Source organism: Bubalus bubalis, chromosome 3 (assembly GCF_019923935.1).
Source record: "Bubalus bubalis isolate 160015118507 breed Murrah chromosome 3, NDDB_SH_1, whole genome shotgun sequence".
Classification (NCBI taxonomy): domain Eukaryota; kingdom Metazoa; phylum Chordata; class Mammalia; order Artiodactyla; family Bovidae; genus Bubalus; species Bubalus bubalis.
The window spans coordinates 38,449,091-38,473,663 of NC_059159.1; the positions used below are offsets into that span (position 1 = coordinate 38,449,091).

General features: G+C 46.6%; 1 protein-coding gene across 4 annotated transcripts in view; it reads left to right on the forward strand.

The window, feature by feature from the left end:
* The window catches only part of ZZEF1 (zinc finger ZZ-type and EF-hand domain containing 1), a 94,979-nt gene that overhangs the window by 67,323 nt on the left and 3,083 nt on the right, over positions 1-24,573 (forward strand). For 3 of the 4 annotated variants that reach the window (XM_025280819.3, XM_025280820.3, XM_025280822.3), the window contains 18 exons: positions 649-818; positions 2,729-2,879; positions 4,283-4,422; positions 4,784-5,061; positions 5,861-6,035; positions 6,550-6,682; positions 8,689-8,888; positions 10,392-10,511; positions 12,207-12,398; positions 13,427-13,527; positions 14,788-14,923; positions 15,041-15,400; positions 16,286-16,429; positions 18,223-18,391; positions 18,554-18,652; positions 19,072-19,237; positions 22,575-22,728; positions 23,251-23,322. In XM_025280819.3, the coding sequence (XP_025136604.3) occupies positions 649-818; positions 2,729-2,879; positions 4,283-4,422; positions 4,784-5,061; positions 5,861-6,035; positions 6,550-6,682; positions 8,689-8,888; positions 10,392-10,511; positions 12,207-12,398; positions 13,427-13,527; positions 14,788-14,923; positions 15,041-15,400; positions 16,286-16,429; positions 18,223-18,391; positions 18,554-18,652; positions 19,072-19,237; positions 22,575-22,728; positions 23,251-23,322 (2,960 nt within the window). Of the gene's footprint in view, positions 1-648; positions 819-2,728; positions 2,880-4,282; positions 4,423-4,783; positions 5,062-5,860; positions 6,036-6,549; positions 6,683-8,688; positions 8,889-10,391; positions 10,512-10,671; positions 10,782-12,206; positions 12,399-13,426; positions 13,528-14,787; positions 14,924-15,040; positions 15,401-16,285; positions 16,430-18,222; positions 18,392-18,553; positions 18,653-19,071; positions 19,238-22,574; positions 22,729-23,250; positions 23,323-24,573 lie in introns of those variants that run through there. The other variant, XR_003107949.3, reaches the window with a different exon arrangement.

Genomic DNA, 24,573 nt, shown 5'->3' on the forward strand with positions numbered 1-24,573 from the left:
ACTTTGTCAAAGGAATTCAGCCTTTTTTTAAAAAAAACAAAAACACCTGGAGTGCAGAACCACTTCCACACAACTGTGTTCTAAGTGAGAGCTATTTATAATGAAATTAGTTTGACTAATAAAATATCTAGATGACTTGACTTTACTGAGGGGTGCCAAGGAGAAGAATAATGTAAATGTTAAATTCCTGAAACATTTAAATTCCTTCCAGAATAACAGACCAACTCCTCATTCTAGTAAACATGAGGGAGTCAGACTTGGATGAAGTGGCGGTGGGAGACACTGGTGCTTCGGATCTGTCTTGTTAACTGTTTGCCAGGGAGAGAGAACTTAAAAATCTAGTTGTGTGGGGCTCTATAAAATTTTCATGTTTATGATTTCTAAACAGGCAATCCTCTTGTATCTTTTGTCCTCTGTTAATAAAGCACAGGTGTCCCCCACTATCGAAACTTCTAGTGTCTGAAGTCAGAAGCTGAGTAGATGTGTGGGATGGGGGTGGGGGGATTGGACTGAGTACTCTGGTGGTTCAGCCTGCGGAAAAGCTCAGCCATCTCTTTGCATATGGTAGTAAAGTGATTTATGGCATTTGCAGGGAATAACCCTCTTATAAAACTTTTAACCATCCTCTTTTTTGCTTCCCACGTTTAGGTCTTAAAGCTCTAGCTCTGCTTGGTGTATTGCCAGATGGTGGCTCTCCTCCAGAAAACCAGGCCCTGCCAGTCACTGCGCCCACCCAGACGTCAGAGGAGCAGCCAGAGAAGAAAGGTGTGCAGGCTGCCGCGGACCCGGCCCCCACAGGCCCTGCTGGGCACCGCAGTGTACGTAAGAGTCCTTTCTTGTGCACAGTCACAGGTAATCCCAGAGCTGTCACGTGAGGGAGCGGAGCAGCGATGTGAAGGGTCCAGGTTTGTGACCCAGTTTGCCAGGGTGTGGGTACCTGTTCTGTCTGACTTTGGGCACATCACCACATCTTTTCAGTTTTCTCATCAGTGAAATGAAGGGAGAATAATAATAGCCAATCCTTAGGGTTGTTGTGAGGATTTACATGCATCACACACACTGAATTAATGTCTAAAGTCCTCAAGGGAGTTTTTGGTGGTCCAGTGGTTAAGAATCCACCTGCCAATGCAGGGGACACGGATTCAATCCCTGGCTGCAGAACTAGAATCCCACATGCCATGGGACAACTGAGCCTGTGCACCACAACTAGAGAGAAGCCCGCATGCCAAAACAAAGACCCCGAGTACCACAGCTGAGACCCAGCGCAGCCAAAAATTATATAAATACATAAAGTGCTTAAAGCAGTGTTCATGGTAAGTTCTATTGGTGTTAACTACTCCTGTTCCCCGCCTCCTGTGGTTTTTATAAGGATTGAGTAAGATTACGCACCTAAAGAGGTTGGTTCCTTCCTGGCCCATGGTGAACACTGTATACGTGAAACTATTTTTATATTCAGTCAACAAATAGGTGATACTGAGTGCTTAGTACTTACCAAGAAGTTCACATAGGTAGTTTATAAGAGTTGACCTGTGCTTGTTGAAGTAGAAGAAAAGCCTTCCTGGATCCAGATGGAACCTGTGATCGTTTTGTGCAAGAGCAGGCAGAGCCTCCGTGGTGCTGCCCTCAGAGCCTGAGCTGGTGCTCTCAGCGCCTCGGCTTTGCCTCAGGAGCTGCTGCTGCTTCTGTCCCCTGTCTCTGTCATGAAGGATCCCCGTTGGTGCTTATCGTTCCCTGGGATCCTGTCGTCTTTTAGAGGAGGACAAAAGCAGAGATGGCAAAAGCTTGAAACCTCCCTTAGCTTCATTCAGCCAGAGAGCCAGCACAAGGACAGGCGACGTGACAGCCCTCAAGCCTGTTTCGGCCGCAGAACCCCTCCTCCAGGCAGCGTTGTTCCCGTCTAGACTGTGGTGGGACAGGGAAAACATTATCAGCAGAGTCAGGGTAAATCAGCAGTCTTCTCTTCGCCTTTGGGCCTGAGAAGAATCATATCTTCTTTTGAGCCCCCAGCAGCTTATAATGTGCTACCAATCAGCACAGCACTCCTTATGTATCTACTTGTTCACTTATTTTTATCAAAATGGACTTGAATTTTTTTATTTAGTGGATTAAAAGCTTAGTCTTTATTATTGATTTTGATGCTCAGGTTGTCCCATGTTTGGCCAGTGGAAGCTCCTTCCAGCTGGCTTTTGTGTCCTTGGCTATGTCTTGATTATTCTTTGATCACTTCTTTAATTTTTGATACAGAAAGAGGTTTCAGGCTTATCTTAGGCTTTCCCTGCCTAGGGACTGGACTCAGCCTTTTTCTAAGGAACCCCCAGGGCGTTCTTTTTATTCCTGAGGTATCCATACCTTTTGGGTCCTCTTACCATCAGCAGCTGTGTGCATGCAGGGTACCCTGCCCCTGTCTCTCTCTCTTAGTCTTCTTTGTGGCAAATCGCAGTTTCTGCATCTCCTGCCTTGGAAGGCAGATTCTTTTTTTTTTTTTTTTGGCTGTGCTGCCTGGGAGTGGAATCCTGCTTCTCTGACCAAGGATCAAACCCACGCCTCCTGCCCTGGGAATGTGGGAGTGTGGAATCTTAACCACTGCACTGCCAGGGAAGCCCCTGGAAGGCAGATTCTTAACCACTGGACTACCAGGGAAGTCCTTGGCTAGTGATCTTTTAAATTGTCTGAATGTAGAAAATTTTCTTTCACATAAAAGTTTACTCACTCTCCAATTTGTTTTTAGGGGAAGAGAGATGCTCCTAAGGAAGTCAGACCTTTAGATTGCAAGCAGAGAAGTAAGGCCAGTGAAGGTGTATCATTAAGGAAGGATCCTTCCTGCCCGACTCAAATTTCAGACTCACCTGCAGATGCCTGCACACCTACAGGACTTCCAGGTAAAAACTCTTTGACAATTACCTTGATCTCTTTCATTTTAAAATGCACACATACCCATCTCTGAATTATCTCTTGCACACAATTTATAACTGGTTAGCACCCAGGGATGCGTGGTTTCTCAGTTCTGCCTCAGATAGTACTGATACTACTTTGAAAGTCATCCTTCCTTCATCTTGTTTATCTAATTTCCTATCTTGTTTATTCCCTGATTTACTGAGTGCCTTCTGTGTGCCAAGCACTGTGCTAGACTCTGGGGATGAAGCAGGGACCAGGTCAGACAAATGGACACATAGCTCCTGCCCTCATGAGGCCTGTGGCCTGGGAGGGTTTAAGACAGGGGTGCGTGTAAGTGTCATTTGAGGTGGGATGTGCTTCTGTCCAGAAGAGAGGCCTGAGTGGGTGATAGCAGTGATGGGGATCTGGCTTGAGCAGGTTGTATCCACGTAAGGCCCTTGTAAAGAAGGCCTGCAGGTGACCTCAGATGTGCTGAGATCTGTTGTGGGGAGGGGCACTCAGGGCAGAAAGGACAAGAGGAGCAAAGCCCCAGAGAGGAAACCCCCAAAGGAATCCAGGGAGAAGTCTGTGGGGCAGGTGTGTGGGGAGGAAGAGGAGGGAGTGGGAGCCCTGAAATGGGGACGTGGAGGGGTGCTTCACCCTGCAATGGAGGCCCTGGGCTGCCTGCTGGGAACGGCCAGGAGGTCAGAGCTGTACTGCAGGACGATGGAAGAGCCAGGAGATGGAGGTGTTGTGGACTGAGGAGACTGGTAGCAAACGTCAGCCTCCTCCTTAGGGCGGCTTGGGGAGGCAGGGTCCTTCCCTGGTACCCATTCTGTGACCGAGGTAGGGCTGAGCACCCAGCATCCTGCCCTGTCCCAGAAGGGGCTGATGCTCATCTCTGCAGATCATGATTCTAAGTTCAGGAAGCGGTCTGACACTCCATGTCAATCCAGATCATCAAAACTCACTCTTGTCTGATCCCATCTGAGGATCAGCATCCTAGTCACGTACAGTTGCTTTAGCCATCAGGGATTTATTGAGTTGCTGCTGTGCTCCAGAACATTTTTAGATGTTTGTGATACATTACTGGGGAGGGGAGGAATCTAGAAGGGAAGTCAAACAATAACCAACCAGTAAAAAAAGGATATGGTGTGTTAAAAGGTAATTAGATGCCATGAGCACAAAAGAGCAGGGAATGGAGAGGGCAGAGGGGTTTGGGGAGATGGGAGGTCAGGCTTGACATTAAAACAGGGTGATCGGAACAGGCTTCCTTGAGTAAGACATGTTCAGTAATAGGTTTTTAAGTCTCGATGCTGTAGTGGCGGGGCAGTACAGTGATCTCTCTGCGTCTTCATACATGCATGGAACCTGGCAAAATCTGATAGCTTGCTATTTTACAACTCAGATGCTGAGAATTCAGAAGCCTCCTCTCAGAAGCCCATTGAGGAAAAGGCAGTTATTCCAAGCCCTGAGCAGGTGTTTGCAGAGTGTTCCCAGAAGAGGATTTTGGGATTACTAGCAGCCATGTTACCTCCCTTAAACTCGGTAAGAGACAAAATGACATTTAAAAAAGAGAGAGAGAGAGAAAATAAATAAAAAGAGAGAAAGAGTGCATGAGAGGGTAGTGTTATGCATAGAAAAAATTTTTGGAAAGCCATATACTGAAATGTTAATTGCGATCATCTGTATATCCCTGGGGTAAGAATATGAATTGGAAGTAAGATTGTAAGATGATGCCTGAGAATGTTTATTTTACAGTCAATTGTACCTAAGCCATTTGTGAAAGACACTGCATCATTCCCCTGGCACCAGGCCAGTGGTAAATAATACATGAAGACAATGGAGTGTTTAGTTGGTGTGGTTACCTAGATGTCTTATTGAACAAATTTTTCTCCTCTCTTAACAGGATCCCACAGTCCCCCTGATAGACCTGGAGCATGTGCTCCCGCTCATGTTCCAGGTCGTCATCTCAAACGCAGGCCACCTGAATGAAACCTACCACCTCACCCTGGGTCTCCTCGGCCAGTTAATCATCCGCCTTTTACCAGCGGAGGTAGATGCTGCTGTGACCAAGGTCCTCTCAGCCAAACACAACTTGTTTGCAGCTGGGGACAGTTCAGTCGTGCCAGATGGCTGGAAGACCACCCACCTGCTCTTTAGCCTGGGGGCTGTGTGTCTGGACAGGTAGCCACCCCCACTCTATCCCACCTTGGTGTTCATTTCTTTAGGTCACTGATCTGGCTGTTGACTAATTTCAGTGTGCTTCAGTGCTATTTTTGCCCCTGTATTGTCTAGGGCTCTTTAGTGAGAACAGAATTAGTTTTATTAGCAACATTATCAACTGATGTTAACGATGTACTTAAACCCACATTAGAACAGCTGTTGCCACCTGGGTTCTGTCTGCTGATTCACCTCTCTAGTGATTTTATATGTTCTGGTTTGTTTTTTCCTGAGAGTAACAGGTACAGGCTTTGAGGTTGAAGAAAATAGATCTGTTTTCATTATAAAAGCAATGCCTTGCACCTTGTCAGTGTCTGGTGCTATTTCATTCCCCCTACCCATCCCTGCCCCTCACCACTCCTTGCAGATCTCAGTTCCCTGACCAGGGATTGAACCCAGGCCACAATAGTGAAACCCCAGACTTCTAACCACTAGGCCACCAGGAACTCCCTGGTGCTTTTTAAAATATATTTCCTTCCAAGCTGCTTTTCTGTGCATGAATATGAGTGTGCATAAATGCACATGTGTGTGTGACCATTTATAGAGATTTTTAAAACCTTAACTATAGACTGAGTATATAAGTAACAAATCTTGGTTATTTTCCCCCCGCTTATCATTTTTGAGAAGCATCATTGTGGTAGTTTTCAAACTAATCAGTGACGGGCCCGTTGACGTGTTTATGGGTTTGCCTTGGAGTGTGGTGAGCTGGTGCGTTGCATTTGGAGCCTGTGCACCACCACCTGACGGCGCTCTTGCCTTCCAGCCGCGTGGGCTTGGACTGGGCGTGTTCTATGGCCGAGATCCTGCGGTCGCTCAACAGCGCCCCTCTGTGGCGAGACGTCGTTGCCACCTTCACAGACCACTGCATCAAGCAGCTGCCTTTCCAGCTGAAGCACACCAACATCTTCACACTGCTGGTGCTGGTCGGCTTCCCCCAGGTACACCTGTCTGAAGGCCTGGTCTCCTCTTCCTGTCTTCATCAGGCATATCAAAGTCCCTATAGCATACATCCTTGGGAGTTTTTTTTTCCCTTACATAATTTGCTTTTACAGTACTGGTATATTCTCAAGATTTTGGGATGGTTTGTTCAACTTACATTTTTAACAGTTTAGTCATTTGACTCATTTTATTAGCCAGTAGTTGGCTTTGAATAATAGGTAACTAATACCCTACTAATAAGTTACAGAGAACTTCAAAGTATGATTGTTCTTCACTTTGGCCTTCAGCTTGATCTCATTTCTAATTTTCAACTAGTTGGAACAAGGAAGACTGTGAAAACATGGCTTCATTCAGCAAGCACTTAAACCAGTTCTGTGCCAGACCTGTGCCAACCCTGGACTTACAGATGGGAAGAATCCTGACCCTGACTGCCTGTTGAAGTCAGCAGCACAAGCAAAAGAGCCTGTGTTCTATGCACTTCTGAGTTTCCTTTTCTTTCTCTGTCGTGTTTAGGTCCTCTGTGTGGGGACCCGCTGTGTGTATATGGATAATGCCAATGAACCACATAATGTGATCATCTTGAAGCACTTTACTGAGAAGAACAGGGCTGTGATCGTCGATGTCAAAACCCGGAAGAGGAAAACAGGTCCCAAGCATAATTATTTTATCTAAGAATCAGAGCAAATTTTCTGTATATGCTAAAATCAGTTAAAATATCTTTGTTCTTGCCCATGCACATGGATTAAAAAAAACAAAAACAAAAACAAATTATAGCTCTCTGAATTTCTTTTTCCTGGAGGAGGGCATGACAACCCACTCCAGTATTCTTACCTGGAGAAACCCTTGGACAGAGGAGCCTGGTGGGCTACAGTCCATGTAGGGTTGCAAAGAGTTGGACACAACTAAAGTGACATGTAACTTCTTTTTCCTCATCTGCGAAATGATGTGGTTGAATTGGGATCGCTTTGAAGACTCTTTCTATGTTGTTATTTTATATATATGACTCTTTGTTTTGGGATTGGCCAGATGTTTAGGTTCTGAACATCTATTTTTTCCATTTGCCAGTATCATTTGTTTTCTAGTGGGTAATTTAAACATATGGTGGCTACAGGAATGTAAAGTAACTTCATCAATAGGACAGTGAAAGTATATCATAAAGTGCCCTTTTGATTTAATTTGCCAAATCCCAAATGATCTGGAGTGTCTTCTTATTATGTGCCCTCTTCTGCTCTTGAAATAATCTGCTTTATCATTTAGCTTCAGTATTAGGCACTGTCTATGCTGTTTTTGTATACAGTTTGATGTAAATGTCAAGGTTTATTTTATTTTTTTTTTACATATGAATCTCAGTGTTCTAGGACCATTTGTTGAACAGACTATTCTTTCTCCATTGAATCATCTTGGTAACTTTGTGAAAATTAATTGACCCATATATCTTGGTGTTTATTTATGGATTTTATCATGTTCCATTAATCTATATATTGTATATTTGTCCTTACTTGAATGCCATATTGTCTTGTTGTTGTTAAGTCTGATTCTTTTGTGACCCCCATGGACTGTAGCCCACCAGGCTCCTTCTGTCCATAGGATTTTCCAGGCAAGAATACTAGAGTAGGCTGCCATTTCCTTCTCCAGGAGATCTTACTGACCCAGGGATCGAATCTGAGTCTCCTGCATTGGCAGGCGGGTTCTTTACCACTGAGCCACCAGGAAGGAAAGCCCTTGAGTGTTATAGATTTCTCCTGAGTATTGAGAGAGAAATCAGGTCCTCCAACTTTGTTATTCTTCTTTAGAATTGTTTTGGCTAGTCTAGTTCCTTTGTCTTTTTGTTTAAATTTTGGAATCATCTTATCAGTTTCTATTAAAGAACCTGCTAGGGTCTTCATTGACATAACATTGAATCTGTAGATTCATTTGGGGAGAAATGATGTCTAAACAATACTGAGTCTTTTGATTCAGGAGCATGGTATATCTCTCCATTCACTTATGAAACAAATTTAGGTCTTGTAAAATGTACATCTTTAGTTTCTCTGAACCTAGCATGGGATATAAGCTGCCTTCCCTCATTCCTGATTTTGGTAATTTGTGTCTTTTCTTTTTCATTGCATAGACTGCTTAGCCAGAGATTTATCAATTTATTTGATATTTTCCAAGGACTGGCTTTTGGTTTCTTCGATGTTTCTCTGTTATTTCTGATTGTTGTTCCATTAATTTCTATCTTTCCATTATTTATTTATTTATTTATTTCTGCTTTGAGTTTAATTTGCTCTTTTTTTATTTTTCTGGTTTCTTAAGGTGGAAGTCTAAATCAGTGATTTGACTTCATCTTTGAAAGACAATTTTGCTGGGTAGAAAATTGTGGGCTGAGAGTTTTTTCTTAGCATATTTTAAAGATCTTGATCCATTTTCTTCTGGCTTTCATAGTTTCTGCTGTGAAGTCAGCCATCATTCTCTGTTACTCTTCAAAATGTGTCTCTTGGGGAATTCCCTGGCGATCCAGTGGTTGGGACTTGGGGCTTTCCCTACCGTGGACTTGGGTTCAATCCCTGGTCAGAGAACTAGGATCCTATAAATGGTATAGCCAAAATATTAATAAACAAAATGTGTCTCTTTTCTCTGGCTACATCTAAGATTTTTCTCTTGATCCTTCAGTGAAGGACTACCAGCTGGTCCAGAAAGGAGGGGGACAGGAAGGCAGTGACTCCCAGGCCCAGTTAAGCCAGTACTCTCAGCACTTTGCCTTTATTGCCAGTCACCTTCTGCAAACCAGCATGGACAGCCATTGTCCCGAGGCAGTGGAAGCAACTTGGGTCCTGTCCCTGGCCCTCAAAGGATTATATAAAACACTAAAGGTAATGTTGAGTTTCTTCCATTTGCTAATCAGTCTGGCTGTGATCTAACACCTGCAGGGTATTAACTAGAAGGAAGTATCTGATTTCAGTGAATAGTTAATCATAGGATCTTGATTATTTTTAGAAATGACTGGGGCCTTGAACAAGGATATTATTAAGGAAGAAACAGAATTTTCCCAGTAGTTTGTTCTCTGTAATTTTTCAGTCCTGCCTCATGGAACCAGGTACTACTACCTTATGGGCACATAACCTTGGAAGATGAGAAGAAAAACTGACAACAGTTTCTCACTTACCTCTGAACCACAGCTCCCTCTGGTTCATCATAGGGAGAAAAAAGGGGACTAACATCTTATGGGATCTTTAAGCAGTCAGTTTGGCATTTGGGGTGAGAGAAGGCAGACAAGTTGAAGAGCTGAGCAGTAACTGACATGGAGATGGGAAGCCTTGACTTGTGGGGAACATGATTCTTCTACTACTTGAGGGGCATCGGGAGCGAGGGAGGGATCACTTTAAGGATGACCTTCCCAACAGAACTAGCCAAAGAAGAAGGATTTCCTCTGGAAGTTTTACGAGTGCCATGAGTCGGGCAGCACTGGCAAGGAGGACATGAAAGGACTCCACCACCACAGGGAGGCTGGTCTAGGTGGCGTTTCAGCTCTGGCCCAGCCCTGAGAATTTACAGTTTTAGGCTTGAGACCACACATCTGCTGTTTGTTGACTTCATGGCATTTATCACAATCTATTGTATTAGTGGTTTTGCATTATAGTAGGTTTGGGAAAATAAACTCCCTGAGGGCAGAGACCATTTATGCCTTTGGATCCTTGATTCCGTAAATATTCGTTGAGCACCAGGTGCCAGATGGAACTGATTACGTAGTGTTGAACTAGAAAGAAGGTCCCTGCTGTCATGGAGCTTTCAGCCCTAACTGTGAGGGAGACACCAAGGAGCCTGCAAGGACAACCACAGGAGTCAGAAAGAGGCTTCCTGAAGAGGTGAAATCTGAGGTGGTAGATAAGAGTCTGGGCAGAGTATTGCATGCTGGGAGAGAGCAAACTCCAGGCACAGGAGCAGGCCTGGTTGTCAGGGAGCAGAAGGAACACCTCAGGGCTTTGGGACAGTGCTAAGGAGGAGAGGAGACACAGAGGCAGGCAGGGAGCCTGCAGGGGCCTTGTCAGCCAGGAACAGGGACTCAGACTTCAGTCTGCAGGACAGTGGGAAGCTTTGGGGAGGTAGAGAGCAGGACCTTGGCATAGGACTCAGCACGTACAATGTACGAGGCTTCAGAGATACTTGTCAAGTGAATGAATTAGAGAGTGGACAGACTTAGGTTATGACTCAGGTTCAGAGTTTCATCTTTCCTGCTGACTCTGGAATCTTCACCAGAAGGTGGGCTTGGGCCAAGAGCTAAGACTGGGCTCAGATAGGGGCCTGCTTCTCCCTGAGTGACCCTTGACTTTCTTCACTCTGAGGCAATTGCAAATCATTCTTTTTCTGTTTGGCAGGTTCATGGTTTTGAAGAGACGCATGCTACCTTCCTGCAGACAGATTTGCTGAAGCTGCTGGTGAAAAAGTGCAGCAAAGGGACTGGCTTCAGTAAAACATGGCTCCTCCGGGACCTGGAAGTAAGGGACGAGGGTGACTCCTGCTACCGCTTCCTGCTGCAGATTTACAGGCCTGGGAGTTAGAACAGCCAGCCAGTCACAGCTGGGACTGCCCTCTGTACTCTCATCCGGTGCAGTTGTTAAAACACTGTCTTATATTTGTCTTCCCTTTTGGAAATAGAGATTATGACACCTGTCCTCCCCTGTCAGGGAAAATGAATTTGATGTTTGTCCAAAGAATATTGGAAGAGAAGTAATTTGTGGAAACACACGGGTGACCATTATATCATGGTAATAAATCTGCCCTTGAATTTCCCCTTAAAGTTGCTTTGAGCTAAAATCAGTTTCTAAATTTGTCCTCCACTTATGTTTATTTTATGTAGGATTTCAGTTGATAATATTCATTTTATTGCTTTTCCCCATAAGCCTTAGATTTTTCTTAGTGGAATTACTGTGGTTCCCTGGGGTATTTCTGTGCCAAGTCCCAGCTTCAGGGTAGGGAAGGCTGCTGCTGTATGGGAGGTGCTTGGCTGACCATTCTCAGTCACACAGAGGCCTGAAGTCCAGGAAACAGCTCTCAGTTGTCACAAGAGGATTTGATTAGGTTTTAGGAAAATATGCTGAAACATATTCAGGGATAACCTGGTGAGCATTTGCGCTCTTACTGTTTAGGAAATAGAGCAAAATAGAAAAAATTCTAAATTAAAATAGAAAAAATTGGTAATTAAAATTTTTTGCATTCAAAAATTTACATTTTTTTATGTGTAGAAAATTTGAAAAGTAGAAAAGAAAGAAAAACTCCAAATTTCACCCTCCCAGGCACATCTACTATTAGTATTTCATGTATTTCCCTTTTCTGATTTTTTTCCTTCTGTGTCTGTATGGCATACATAGATTTGGATTGTATAGTGGAGCACATTACTGAAATAAATTGAAGTCTTATGATGGCCATTTTTCTAAGTTGTTGGGTAGTTTTCATAACCTCCATTTCTAACGGCTGCATATGATCCATAAAGTTGGATTTCAGTTTTTGCCATTATTAAATGCTTCATTGACTATATCATGAGTATAACTTTTTACACATTTTACATTATTCCTAAAAGATGAGTTTCGGAATCAAAGGTTATGAACATTTGTATAGGTCTTTACATTTCACCAAAATGCATTCTAAAAGGGTGATACCAACTCACGCTGTCAGCGGCAAAGTTAATAAACACAAAGGTCCCTCGCAGTTTTAATTAGCATATCTTTGGTTACAAGTACAATTGAACATGCTTCCATATCCACTAATCAATACACTTTTTTAAATTACTTTTTTTGGATGTGGTGGGTCTTTGTGGCTGTTCTGGGGCTTTGTCTAGCTGTGGTGAGAGGGGGGCTACTCTTTGTTGGGTGCGCAGGCTTCTCATTTCATTGGCTTCTCTTTTTGCGGAGCACGGGCTGTAGGTGCATGGGCTCGTAGTTGTGGTGCACAGGCTTAGTTGCTGTGCAGCACGTGGGATCTCCCCGGACCAGGAATTGAACCTTTGTCCTCTGCATTGGCAGGCAGATTCCTATCCACTGTACCACCAGGAAGTCCTAATTTTACACTCTTTCTGTAAATTCTGATGTCTTTTAAAGAGTCAAGTCAAATATTTTCTACCCTTTGAGGGTTAAATGTCTTCTCACACACTAAATACTCAGGTTCCTGCCCTGCCTGATTTTTGTTCTGTCTAGATTTTGTCCATCATGCTGTACTCCTCAAAAAAGGAGATCAACACTTTGGCTGAGCATGGAGAGCTGGAGCTGGATGAGCGAGGGGACCAGGAGGAGGAGGTGGAGCGGTCGGTCAGCAGCCCTGGTGACCAAGAGCAGAAAAAGCTAGACCCTCTCGAGAGCCTGGATGAGCCCACCAGGATATGTTTCTTGGTATGTTCCGAGGTCATGGTGTGGTGTGAAGAAGGGACTCAGGAATGGATTCTCTTTGGCTTGGACTGAGTTTTAGCCTCCACGTGGAAATGCTTCAGGCTGATGTCCTGTGAATGCACTTCTGGGAAACTCAGTCTATATTGTACGGAACTGACCTACAAGGAGGGAAAAGCCCTTTCAACAGTAGTTCTTGATGTTTGGGAGTTGTGGACCCAAAAACTTTAGATCGTTTCTCCCATAAACTACGTGTGCAAACACTTATATGTAAAGTTTGACGTGTAATGTCAGGCCCACCCATAAGCCCCCAGTGACAATCTGTCCTCATAGTTTCTCAAGTACATCCTTACTTTCCCTGGATAATCCACTCTTCCTCAAAATGATGTTAAAATGGGCAGAGGCTTGGACTTCAAAGGCTCTAACTATGTGAAGAGTAAACAGAGACTATGGGGCGGATGTAAGAAAAGCAAATACAGCTTTTCAAAAACATCAAAAGAAAGTCTAGTTCTTAGATTTATGTGCCAGTTGTCATACTTGAGGGCAAGGCAGCTACTGCAGGAAAGCTAGCAATGAATAAATACCATTTGGTGAGTAATTATTGACTACTAGCATTACATTTTGTTGGTATAATTTTTTTTCTAATTATCATCTTTATTAGCTTTTTGGTTCTTCCTTTTTTAAAATAACATGCTGTACCCCCTCATCTATATAATCTTTAACAAATGCAGTGCACAATCACAGATAACTATGGCACAAATAAAAGTAAACTACCAAAAACACGGACTTCAGAACTAGGAGATTTTCCTTTGAATTTATAATAGTAATACAGATTTTATAATCCATATTTTGGAGCTTATAATCTTATATGCATGAAGTGTGATGTTCTTAAATTAAGTGATGTGTTGTTCTTAGATTATAACTTGTAGTAACTGTAGAAAATAATTGTTTTATCACTTTTGAGTTCAGGTTATCAGTAATGTGTTAAAGCACTTCAAATTTTCTCTCTTCTGCTTCTTCCTCGTGGCCTCTAGATGGCTCACGATGCCCTTAACGCCCCTCTGCACATCCTCCGGGCCATATACGAACTGCAGATGAAGAGAACCGACTCTTTCTTCCTGGAGGTTCAGAAGAGGTAAGGACGCAGCCAAAGTATAAGGAGCAAGGGAACAAGTGAGGGTGGGGCTCTGTCTACCTCCTGCTGACAAGATCTGAGAGGCCAGGAGCAGCTGGAGAACTGGTTTTCGGGTCTTCATAAAGTGCCATGTGGCATGGCTCGTCTTTGAGTTGTGTGTCCCTTTAGGAAGAACTTCATATTCGCAGTCTGCCTCTTAGAGTAAACTAGTTATGAATGCAGAGATTGACATAGACACCAAGGTTTCTCTCCTGTATCAATCCAGAGAGCAAGCAGTGTAGAACAGGAACTTCTGGTACATTCTGGTCAAAGTATTCTTTGGGTTTTATTTTTCCACTTGTATACATTATTTTCTTGTTTTTTCCTCAAGGGTGTATTAATGAAAGGTATCTTATAACAATATACCCTTCATCTTGGCCAGGAAGTTCAGAGCTAGTTCTTGAGCCTAGCTCTTGACTTTATGGAGAATTTTATGTTTCTGCATCTGATCTCCTCTTCCATTCCCCACATCCTGGTTTTGACTTCTTATTCTAATTTAGTTCCAATTCCAATTTAATTTTCTTTTGTTATTTCGTATTTCTGCTTTCCCATATGTATTTCTTATCTACAACCTCAAATCCTTTGTGAAATGAAGCAGGATTACCTCAGTTAGGGCTCAGAAATTTGTTGTCCTGCCCCACCACAGTCCAGAGGTAGACAGCAGCCCAGGGTGGGTGGGTCGTTGGCTTCCCAAGTGAGCCTATGTCCCCATGGCTGCCGTCCTCCTCTGTGGCATCAGGGCAGGCTCTCCCACACCCGCTCTTAGTTCCAGCCCAGAGGAAAGGGGGAAGGCGGGGAATGGAGCGCCTCCTTAACCCAGCTGCTTGAGGGCAGGCCCCAAACGTGGCACACATCACCTCCCTGGCCTCCCATTGACATGACCCCAGTTACATTGCTGTATCCAGTTGCTGGGAGGACTGGGACCCATGTCTCCACCCAGGTGATTGTGTATCTTGCTAAAACTTCAGGGAACTTTGTTTCTAAATGAAAGGGAGAATGGATCCTAAAGGACGGTTTCCATCTCCATTGCAGGCATCTGGGCATGCCTGTTCGGGTAGGTTAGCGCTGTGAGTCTGGTGTTGGAAGTGTAGACCGTACTACCTAATTCCTTAGTACCAGGAAAATAACTCTGATCAGCATTTCTGCAAGTTTCACTGAAGGTTAAACTCTCACCTCTCTGGAACACAGATGTCCAGCTTTGTGCTCCTTCCTTCTCTTCAGGTTTGACGGGGACGAGCTCACCACGGACGAAAGGATCCGGACCCTGGCTCAGCGGTGGCAGCCCAGCCGGAGTCTGAGACTGGACGAGCAGAGTGCCAAGGCCGTAGATACAGACATGATCATCCTGCCCTGCCTGGTACGTGGGCCCCCCCACCGACCCCTACCCCTGGGAAGGAGGGTGTCTACTTGCCCCCGCCCCACACCCCAGTGGTGAGATGACCAGGCCTCGGTGACTTGGTCTCTGGGCTTGCAGTCCAGGCCTGTCCGCTGCGAGCAGGCCACCGTCGAGTCGAACCCTGTGACCCAGAAGCTGATCTCCAGCACTGAAAGCGAGCTGCAGCAGAGCTACGCCAAGCAGCGGCGCAGCAAGAGCGCCGCCCTGCTGCACAAGGAGCTCAACTGCAAGAGCAAGAGGGCCGTCCGGGACTACCTCTTCCGCGTGAACGAGGCCACGGCCGTCCTGTATGCCCGCCATGTGCTGGCGTCCTTGCTTGCCGAGTGGCCTGGGCATGTGCCGGTGAGCGAGGACATCCTGGAACTGAGCGGCCCAGCCCACATGACCTACATTCTGGACATGTTCATGCAGCTGGAGGACAGGCACCAATGGGAGAAGGTAACCAGGCAGCTGGGCTGGGCACTAACCCCGCTCCCTCCTCCTCTCTGCCCCCCACCCCAAGCCCCCTGTGGGCGTTTGAACAGCCTTCCTCTAGGGAGTGCCTTCCTGGAGTGAGGCTATCTGTGTGGCTGTTCAGCCCCTTGATAGGTGTGACCCCGACAAAAGCCGACTTGGGTCACAGTTGAAGTCTCCCAAGTCTTGGCCTGGAGCCAAGCTCATGGCCCAGGCAGACTGGATGCTCAGAGAGTATTTGAAATAACGATCTCACGAATCCCACCCTTGCAGTCTTCCTTTTTTGTTTCAGACTTCGAAGTCCAGCTCTCCTTGCTGGCCTGTCGCTTCTCATGCCCCTGGGGTCTCACACAGCATGAAGTCCAGGGGACAGGGTTAGTTACGACTGTGACAGCCTTTTCCCATAAACAGGAAACCTTCCAGGAGGGTTTACGTCTCTGTTTTAAACCATCATTTCTAGTGCATCTGCTCCAGGTCAGACACTCTGCCAGCACTTACACCTGTGTTACATCATGACCCAGGGAGAATTTTATTGGTGAAGAAATCAAACCCAGGAGGCTTGCCCAGGCTCCCAGCCTCTGGGCGACAGACATGGGATCTTACAGAGTCTATGCATTCTCTTCAGTCCAGTGCTCTAATTTATATTTCAAGTTTTCAGGTGGTGACTATCTTTTGTTTGTAAAATCAAATCTTCAGCTGAGCCTTTCAAAGTGGTGCTGGCTTAGCAGACTTTCACAGGGCTGGAAGCATCTCTTCTACCTCCTGCTGTCTAGAATTGGGGGGACCCACAGGGCAGAGCTCAGGAGCCCTAGGCACGGTCTCCAGCTGAACTCCATCATCTTGCCATGTTCTCTGCCTGTTTCCCATCAGATCCTGCAGAAGGTGCTTCAAGGCTGCCGGGAGAGCATGCTGGGAACCATGGCCCTGGCTGCCTGCCAGTTCATGGAGGAACCAGGAATGGAGGTGCAAGTGCGGGAGTCGAAACACCCATATAACAACAACACCAACTTCGAGGTATGAGCCAGGGTCAGCCAGCCTCGCCCAGTGTCAGGGCATGAGACTGGCAGGACCCACAAGGGTTGCCGAGTGGCACGAATCTCATCACCTCCCACTGTGGTTCTTTCCCCTAACCCGACAGACGTGGCCTAGAAAGGGCTCCCTTAGTCTCAGCAGCCATCTGCCTCCCTAAAGCCAATCCCAGGATTCTGTACAAACTAGTCCTCTCTTCTCCTGACCTTGTTGTGAAAACCAGGGGGCCCCCCACGCTGGAGGAGAGATGACTTGTCCTGCAGTGAGCTCCTTGGACTGAGACCTCCATGTCTCTGGCAGAGACTTTGAGTGTGGGTCTGGATTCCATCCTCACTCTATCCTTCTGATGACCCAGCCACACCTGGGGGACTCCCTCCCCTTTGTTTAATTACCCAGAACTGAAAGACCTCATCTGTTTTATCCTTAACTCTGTACCTGGAGAGGGAGAGGTAGGGCTTTGAATGAGGCAGAAGGGGGGGTGGCCTTAGTGGTCCTCATAGGCTTGGTGCTGCTTGTGTCTCATCAGCTCCTTTCAAAATATGGGAGCTGTCGTTCTGAGTAGTTGGGTGACAGAGAGACTCATCTAGAATGTGCTTGTTGACAGCTGAGAGTTTGTTTTACAGAATGTAAACCTCCTCACTCTCTACCTTCTTAGCCTCTTCTCCCCCAGTTCCTGGACTCTGTCCCCACTCTCCACCCCTGCACTGTCCTGCCCTGTAAACACACCTAGTGAGCCACTGCGTTCTACCTCAGAGGGATCGCCTTACCTTTTCCACCGCCCTGACCCCTCCCCTTCTCTGGGTCCCTCTGGCTGTTCCTGTCTCCTCCCCAAGTGCTGGCCTGCCCCAGCCCTGGCCTTGCCACACCCTAGCTGGCAGTGATCCTTGATAATTGCTAAGTCACTTCAGTCGTGTCTGACTCTGTGCGACCCCAGAGACAGCAGCCCACCAGGCTCCCCCATCCCTGGGATTCTCCAGGCAAGAACATTGGAGTGGGTTGCCATTTCCTTCTCCAAAGCATGAAAGTGAAAAGTGAAAGTGAAGTCGCTCAGTCGTGCCCGACTCTTAGCGACCCCATGGACTGCAGCCTTCCAGGCTCCTCCGTCTATGGGATTTTCCAGGCAAGAGTACTGGAGTGGGGTGCCATTGCCTTCTCCGTGCAGTGATCCTGGTACAGCACAAACCTAAACCAGGCTTTCTCCTGCTTACTGCCTTCCTGGGGCGCCCCCTGCTGTCCAGACAAGTCTCGGTGCTTCATTTCAGCACACACGGTCTTCCTTTTCCATCTGTCCCTCCCAGCCTCTGCAGGGTCACGCCACCCCCTCCGCATCTCCTTAGCACGTGCGCATGCGAAGCTCACCCATTACCTCAGACGCCCCAAGCTCACTGCTGTCCCCTGGACACTTCGGGCTTTCCGGTGCTGTCTCCTTTGCCTGAAACGCATCCCCACATGCTCGTGTCTCGCCGCTGGCTCCATTCCTTCCTCCCTGACAGTCCTCTCCCATCCTCAGTCTACACAGCAACCGGGGCATCCCTTCCCTGGGACGTTTTTCTGCCCTTGCCTTCCCTCCTTCGAGCTGTGCCCCAGGCTGCACAGTGTTTTTCCTGCCGTGTTGGCAGCCCATGTGCATCCTCCCTGCCCAGCCGGGCCCAGAGCTCCTGGAGGCAGAGGCCCTGGCTTCTTCAGGCAGAGTTCTGACTGCAGAACATGGCGTGAGGAAGCCCTCAGGAACTGTCCAGGGACCAATGACGACGGCGTGTCCTTGTGTCCCCTCCTAGGACAAAGTTCACATTCCTGGTGCCATCTACCTCTCAATCAAATTCGACCCTCAGTGCAACACAGAGGAAGGCTGTGACGAGCTAGCCATGTCCAGCAGCAGTGACTTCCAGCAGGACCGACACAATTTCAGTGGGTCTCAACAGAAGTGGAAAGATTTTGAGCTTCCAGGTAGTAAAGAAATACCAAATAATACAGACTCTTAATGCTAAGTACTGAGAAGGGAGATTGTTGAAGGATTTGGAACTGGGCTTTATCTGTTTAGTGGGAAGTCCTCACGGGCCTTCCCCTGTCTGCAGTGTCCTGACCTGTCTGTGCTTCTTGTGTGCCCAGGAGACACTCTGTATTACCGCTTCACCTCTGACATGAGCAACACTGAGTGGGGCTACAGATTCACCGTGACGGCCGGACACCTGGGGCGATTCCAGACAGGTGCGTGCGCTGGCCCTCCATTCGCATGCTGTCCCTACCCGGGGCACCCTGTGGGTGTCGGTGCTGTCCAGTCACTGGTCTTCGCTAAAATCAAAGCGGATACCTTTCTGCGAGACTTCAAAGAATTTTTCTGACAAGCCCCACACGTGTCACTTGTGAATGTACTAGAATTGGGAGGTTGTAACTTCTCTACGGCCAGAAAGAGGAGCTACCTGTCAGGACCAGGCAAAGATGCTGGTTCTCTTAGAATTCACCAGGATATTTTGCAAAAAAGGAAGAACTGAAAATGTTCCCATGTTGCTTTTCCATAAGGCATAATTTTAGGCAAAATTGAAATGATCATAGTGGTTTCATCCTATTTATTAAAACTTGAGCAGTTTATGTCTTTTTTAAAATATCTGTTTTGTGGGGGTTGCCAGGATTCGAGATCTTGAAGCAGATGCTGTCAGAAGAAAGAGTTGTGCCACACCTCCCGTTGGCCAAAATTTGGGAATGGCTGGTGGGTGTGGCCTGTCGCCAGACTGGTCATCAACGGTTGAAAGCCATCCACCTGCTCCTGAGGATCGTGCGATGCTGTACCCACAGGTAAGCTGCCTTCCGGATTCGATTCCTTAGCTGGGTATCTGTATTGCAAATATCTCCCCCACTTCGGGGCTTGCCATTCACCCTGTTAGTGGTGTCTTTGATGAAAAGAAGTTTCTGCTTTTAGTGTCTTCCAGTTCATGTGTTTCCTTTATGACAGAGCTTTCATTGTCCTGTTTAGGAAATTTTTGCCTCACTTGACCTTGGGGTCATGAAGGTGAAGCTTAATTATTTTTTCTTCTATATTGAGATCAACAATCCACATGGAATGAATTTTAGTGCATAGAATATGCACTAAAGGATATGCACTGAAGGATAGAATTAAGCTTCTCCTACACACTTTTTTTTCTCTTTTTTTTCTTGTATGGATCTCCATTTGACTCTAAAGCCCATCTTTCCCCTCACACTCTCCAGTGCCTTTGTCACCGAAAAGTGTCCTTGTACACACGGATCCATCCCTGATTGCTTGTGTTCCAGTGGTCTTTTTGGTTATCTTTGTGCCAGTATCACACTGTCTTATATATTATAGTTTTACAGAAAATTTACATGTCTGGCAGTATAAAGCCTTCAACCTGGTTCTTCAAGATTGGCTTGAAGATGCTACTTGACCCTGCGTGTCCATGTAAATTTTCGACTTAGTTTAGTTTTTCCTCCCACTCCCCAGCTTTACTGAAGTGTAATTGACAATTGAAATTGTAGTGTTTTAAAAGTGTAGAATATGATGACTTGATATTCTTTATATCAATACGTTGTGAAAGGATTCCCACAGTCAAGTTAACTAACATCCGTCACCTTACATGTGTACCTTCTTTGTGGTATGTGAGAACACTTAAATTTTACCCTCTGTCTGCAGTGTGCTTCTCAGCAAATTTCTCTCCTGTGTTATGGTGTTATACTATTCTCAGCTACAGTCACCAGGTTGTATAATAGATCCTCAGACTTCATTCGTCTTACAACTAAAAGTGTCTACCCTTCTACCAGCCTTTCCCCGTTTCCCACATGTCCCAGCCCCTGGCAACCACCACTCTAACTCTCTGTTTCTACAGGTTTGACTGGTTTTGGATTCCACATAAAAGCGATACCATGCGATATTTGTTTTCCTTTATCTAGCTTATTTCATTTGACATAATGCCCTCCAGGTTCATCTATGTTGTTGGAGATAACAGGATTTCCTTCTTTCTCATAGCTCAATTATATTTCATTGTGTATGTACACACCACATTTTCTTTATCCATTCATCCGTCAGGAGACATTATTTCCAGACATGTGGCTATTAGGAATAATGCTGCAATGAACATTGGCGTACTGATAATCTCTGAGACCGTGATTTCATTTATTTTGGATATACTCAGAGGTGGTATGGCTGGATCATCTGGTAGTCCTTGAGTTTCTTGAGGGACCTCCATACTGTTTTTCAAATTGTACCAATTTACATTCCCACCACCAGTGTACAAGCGTTCTCCTTTTGCTCCTCCTCCTCGCTGGCTTTTGTTGTCTCTTATCTTTTGGGTGGAAGCCGTCCTAACACAGGTGAGATGATGCCGCACTGTGGTTTTGATTTGCATTTCCCCGACGGTTAGTGATATCGAGCACCTTGTCATGTCCCTGCTGGCCATCTGTATGCTTTCTTCGGAAAGACGTCTCTTTAGGTCCTTTGCCTATTTTTTTCTTTTTTCTTTTTTGCTATTGAGTTGAATGAGTTCCTTGTGTATTTTGGATATTAACTGCTTGTCAGATACATGACTTGCAAATACTTTCTCCTGGCCCATAGGATGCCTTTTCACTCTGTTGATTGTTTTCCTTGCTGTGAAGAAGCCCTTTTAGTTTGATGTAGTCCCACTTGTTTATTTTTGCTTTTGATGTCAAATCCAAAAAAAAAAAAAATCATTGCCAAAACCAATGTCAAGGAGCTTACAGCGTATGTCTTCTAGGAGTTTTACAGTTTCAGGTCTTACCTCCAAGGCTTTAATCCATTTTTGAGTTGATTTTTGAGTACAGTGTGATGTGTATGAAGCATGTGTCCCATCTCTCCTGTCATCAGACAGGAGGGCCCTTCCTGGCTGCATTGTGGGTACATTTCTGCAGTGTGCTGGCCATCGCCAACCCTCCTTCCCGTAAGGACACTCCCTCAGCCCTTTGATCCCAGGGGCCGAGATTGGAGCGGGCAGAGGGGAAAGGCAGCCGCCAGGGGCCGGGTGGCCATAGAATGACAGCCTGAGTTCTGCCGCAGGCATGAGTTTGCAGGCACCTTTTCCTTCCCGCTCCAGTGCTGTCCTGAAAACTCAACTGTGAAGCCATCTCTTTAAATCAAACCACTTTTTCCCATTGGTTTACTTTATGAAGTCGTATTCCTCTGGGAGAGTGATTTGCTCCAGGATCACACTTAAATGTATAATCAGGAGTCTTTTAAAAATCATATATTAAAAAGAAAAGGCAACATTGTAGATTATAAATGTATAAAATCATGTCCAAGAAATCATAATGTGTGTCCTCGGAAGGACTTTGAACTGGAGTTAAAGTACAGTCTTCCTCTGAGTAAAAAACATCAGTGCAGTCTCAAGAGGCATCTGTCTAGTGAGGAGGACTCTGCTTTACATAGAAAGATTTCTGTCCTGAGCAACTTTATAAGCATATTTCTTGTTTTATGAGCTTAAGATCATAACAATGGTTGCCATTATCTTTTAAATCAGATATTTTTTTCCTTTCTGATTATTTAAAACTGAACATTATAGAAAATCTAGAAAACTGACAGGGACAGCCACTGATAAGATTTTTGGTGTGTTTGTTTATGATTTTTTTAATATGGTCACACAACACTACACGTGCATTTTAAAATTTTTTTGCAATTTTATGTTGCGTACCTTAGTCTTTTCTACTTAACATTTATCTGGAGGGTTTTTTTTTTTTTTGCTGTCATTGAAGTTCTTAACAACCATATTTAAAGATCCATAAAGTTGATTTGTGTGAATGTGCTGGAGGGTCTCCTTGTCCCTGGAGTTCTGGTTTGAAGTTGAGATTCTGCCCCTTTTCTTATTTGCCATTGGCAACTATTTGTGGCTGCTTAGGGGGTGGGGGGAGAAGGCAATAGCAACCCACTCCAGTACTCTTGCCTGGAAAATCCCATGGACGGAGGAGCCTGGTGGGCTGCAGTCCATGGGGTCGCTAAGAGTCGGACACGACTGAATTGACTTAGCAGCAGCAGGGGGTGGGGGCGGGTGATTGGGACTGGCTTGGCCTGACTTTACTAGATGTCAGGGTGGCAAGGAGCCTTGGAGCTGCAGTTCTGTCTGTCTGATGTCGGCGGGCATGACCCCAGGAAACTGCGCCCCTCCTCCCACAGCGACCTCTGTGACCTCACGCTGTTGAAGCCCCTGTGGCAGCTCTTCACCCAGATGGAGTACAGCCTGTTTGAGGACGTGACCCAGGCCGGCATCCTCCTGCCCCTGCATCGCGCACTCACCGAGCTCTTCTTTGTCACCGAGAACCGCGCCCAGGTGAGGGTCTGTGCTTCTGCCCCGCTCTGGGAGCCCCGGGATGTCACTGGGGTCCTGGCAGAACTGCACAGGGAGATGGGACTGCAGGGAGATGGGTGCCCGGGGTTCCCCCCTCCCCCACCCCAGGGAGCCGGGTCCACCCTGAGATTGTTTGCTCAGGCCTGATGCCAAAGAGGGAAACAGCCCTTGACAGCAATGAGTTTGGGAAAACAAACCAACGGGCTGTTTCTTCCTCCTTTCTTCCCCACCTCAGCACAATAGACTCATTGACCAGGAGAGCTGAAAGGGGCTTTCAGAGCTCTCTAGCCTATCCCCTGGGTTTATAGTGAGGAGGCTGCAGATGAGTCTGGACACGTGGCTTCCCCCATCCCACTCCTTCTGAGGCGCCCAAGGAAGGTGGGCGGTGAGGTGCCCAGCAGAGCGAGCAGCCATGTCCCACCGAGGCTCCTGTGGTCCTGGGTTGTGGGTGGGCGTCATCCCCGGGAGGTGGCCTCTGACTGCTGCGCTCTGCTGTCTCCGCAGGAGCTCGGCCTGCTGCAGGACTACCTGCTGGCCTTAACCACTGATGACCACCTTCTCCGCTGCGCCGCGCAGGTACTGCCTCCTCCCCGCCCGCCGCCCCCCCTCCCCCCACCGCGCCCCGGTGCAGGCTCCACCCCAGGTTTACACGGAGCTCTGTTCCCAGTCAGCCACTTCCTGCTGGTGTCACAGACAGCAGCCGAGCCCCATTTATCAGTGTCGTTCACGGTAAACCGTAGGGTCAGGAGACACCAGCAAGAATTTGTGTCTTTGAAACCAAAACAACCAGTGCCTTAAATTTATAGTTTGGCTAATCCCTAAAGTTTCCATAGAGTTAGATTTCAGATATTTTTGGATATAACTTTCTTCCCTAGTAGGAGAACTCCTCTGACAGCTGCTGGGCCTCAGGGCCCCTTTCCACTTTTGAATTACTGAGGATCCCCAAAAGCTTGTGTTTACGTGCATTATAGAGATTGATATATACTGTTAGAAAGTATATTTTAAATTTAGACATTTAAGTTAGAAGTTGAAATATTAAACACTTATTTGTCGATTTATTTTTAAAAATAATCATCTCATTATATTTAGCATCACAGTTGTGAAAACCGACTGTATTTTTCAAGACAAAACCGTTTGGAGAAGGGCAGCGCTGGGTTCCGTCTGCAGCTCCCTTCAGTGTCTGCCTTCATGGGAGACAGCGGGCTTCGCGGAGCTGCTGCTGCTTCCGGTGGTTATGCTGCCACACAGGAACCTGCGGAGCGCGCCGCCGTACGCTCGCGAGAGTGTGAAAGGGAGAAAAGCAGAATAGTGTCGTGGTATCATTGCGAGAAGGGTTTTCACCGTGCAGAGCCTCTGGAAGGGTCTCGGGAGCTCCCAGGCCCCAGACTCCATGGTGAGACCCTCAGGCTCAGAGTCCTTGGATATGGTAGAGCGTGCGGTCTGCGTCCACAGTGGACAGATGGGGACGCTGAGGCTCCAGGAGGGGAGAGGTGTGCCCGGGGTCTCACTCGAGGAGGTCTCCATCCAGCTGGGAGTCCCGGCCAGCGCCCTGCACTCTCTTCCTAGCAGGTTTTCTCAAACTGTAGGTTCGTCCTCCTTCACGAAAGGGTCAGTGTGCGGCTTAGAAAAGTGGGCACCCCCAGTCCACTACAGAGGGGTCTGTGTGAATTGTCAGCTGCCTGCCGGCGCTGCCACTGCGGCCCGCGGAGTCACAGCACACGGTGCAGTCCTGACATCGGACGGTCGTGGCTCCGAAAGCTTAACATCCTTGCGCTCCTCCCCCTGCCTCTCCTGGTGTTCTTCTCTAATCCTCGTTCTCTCCTCGCT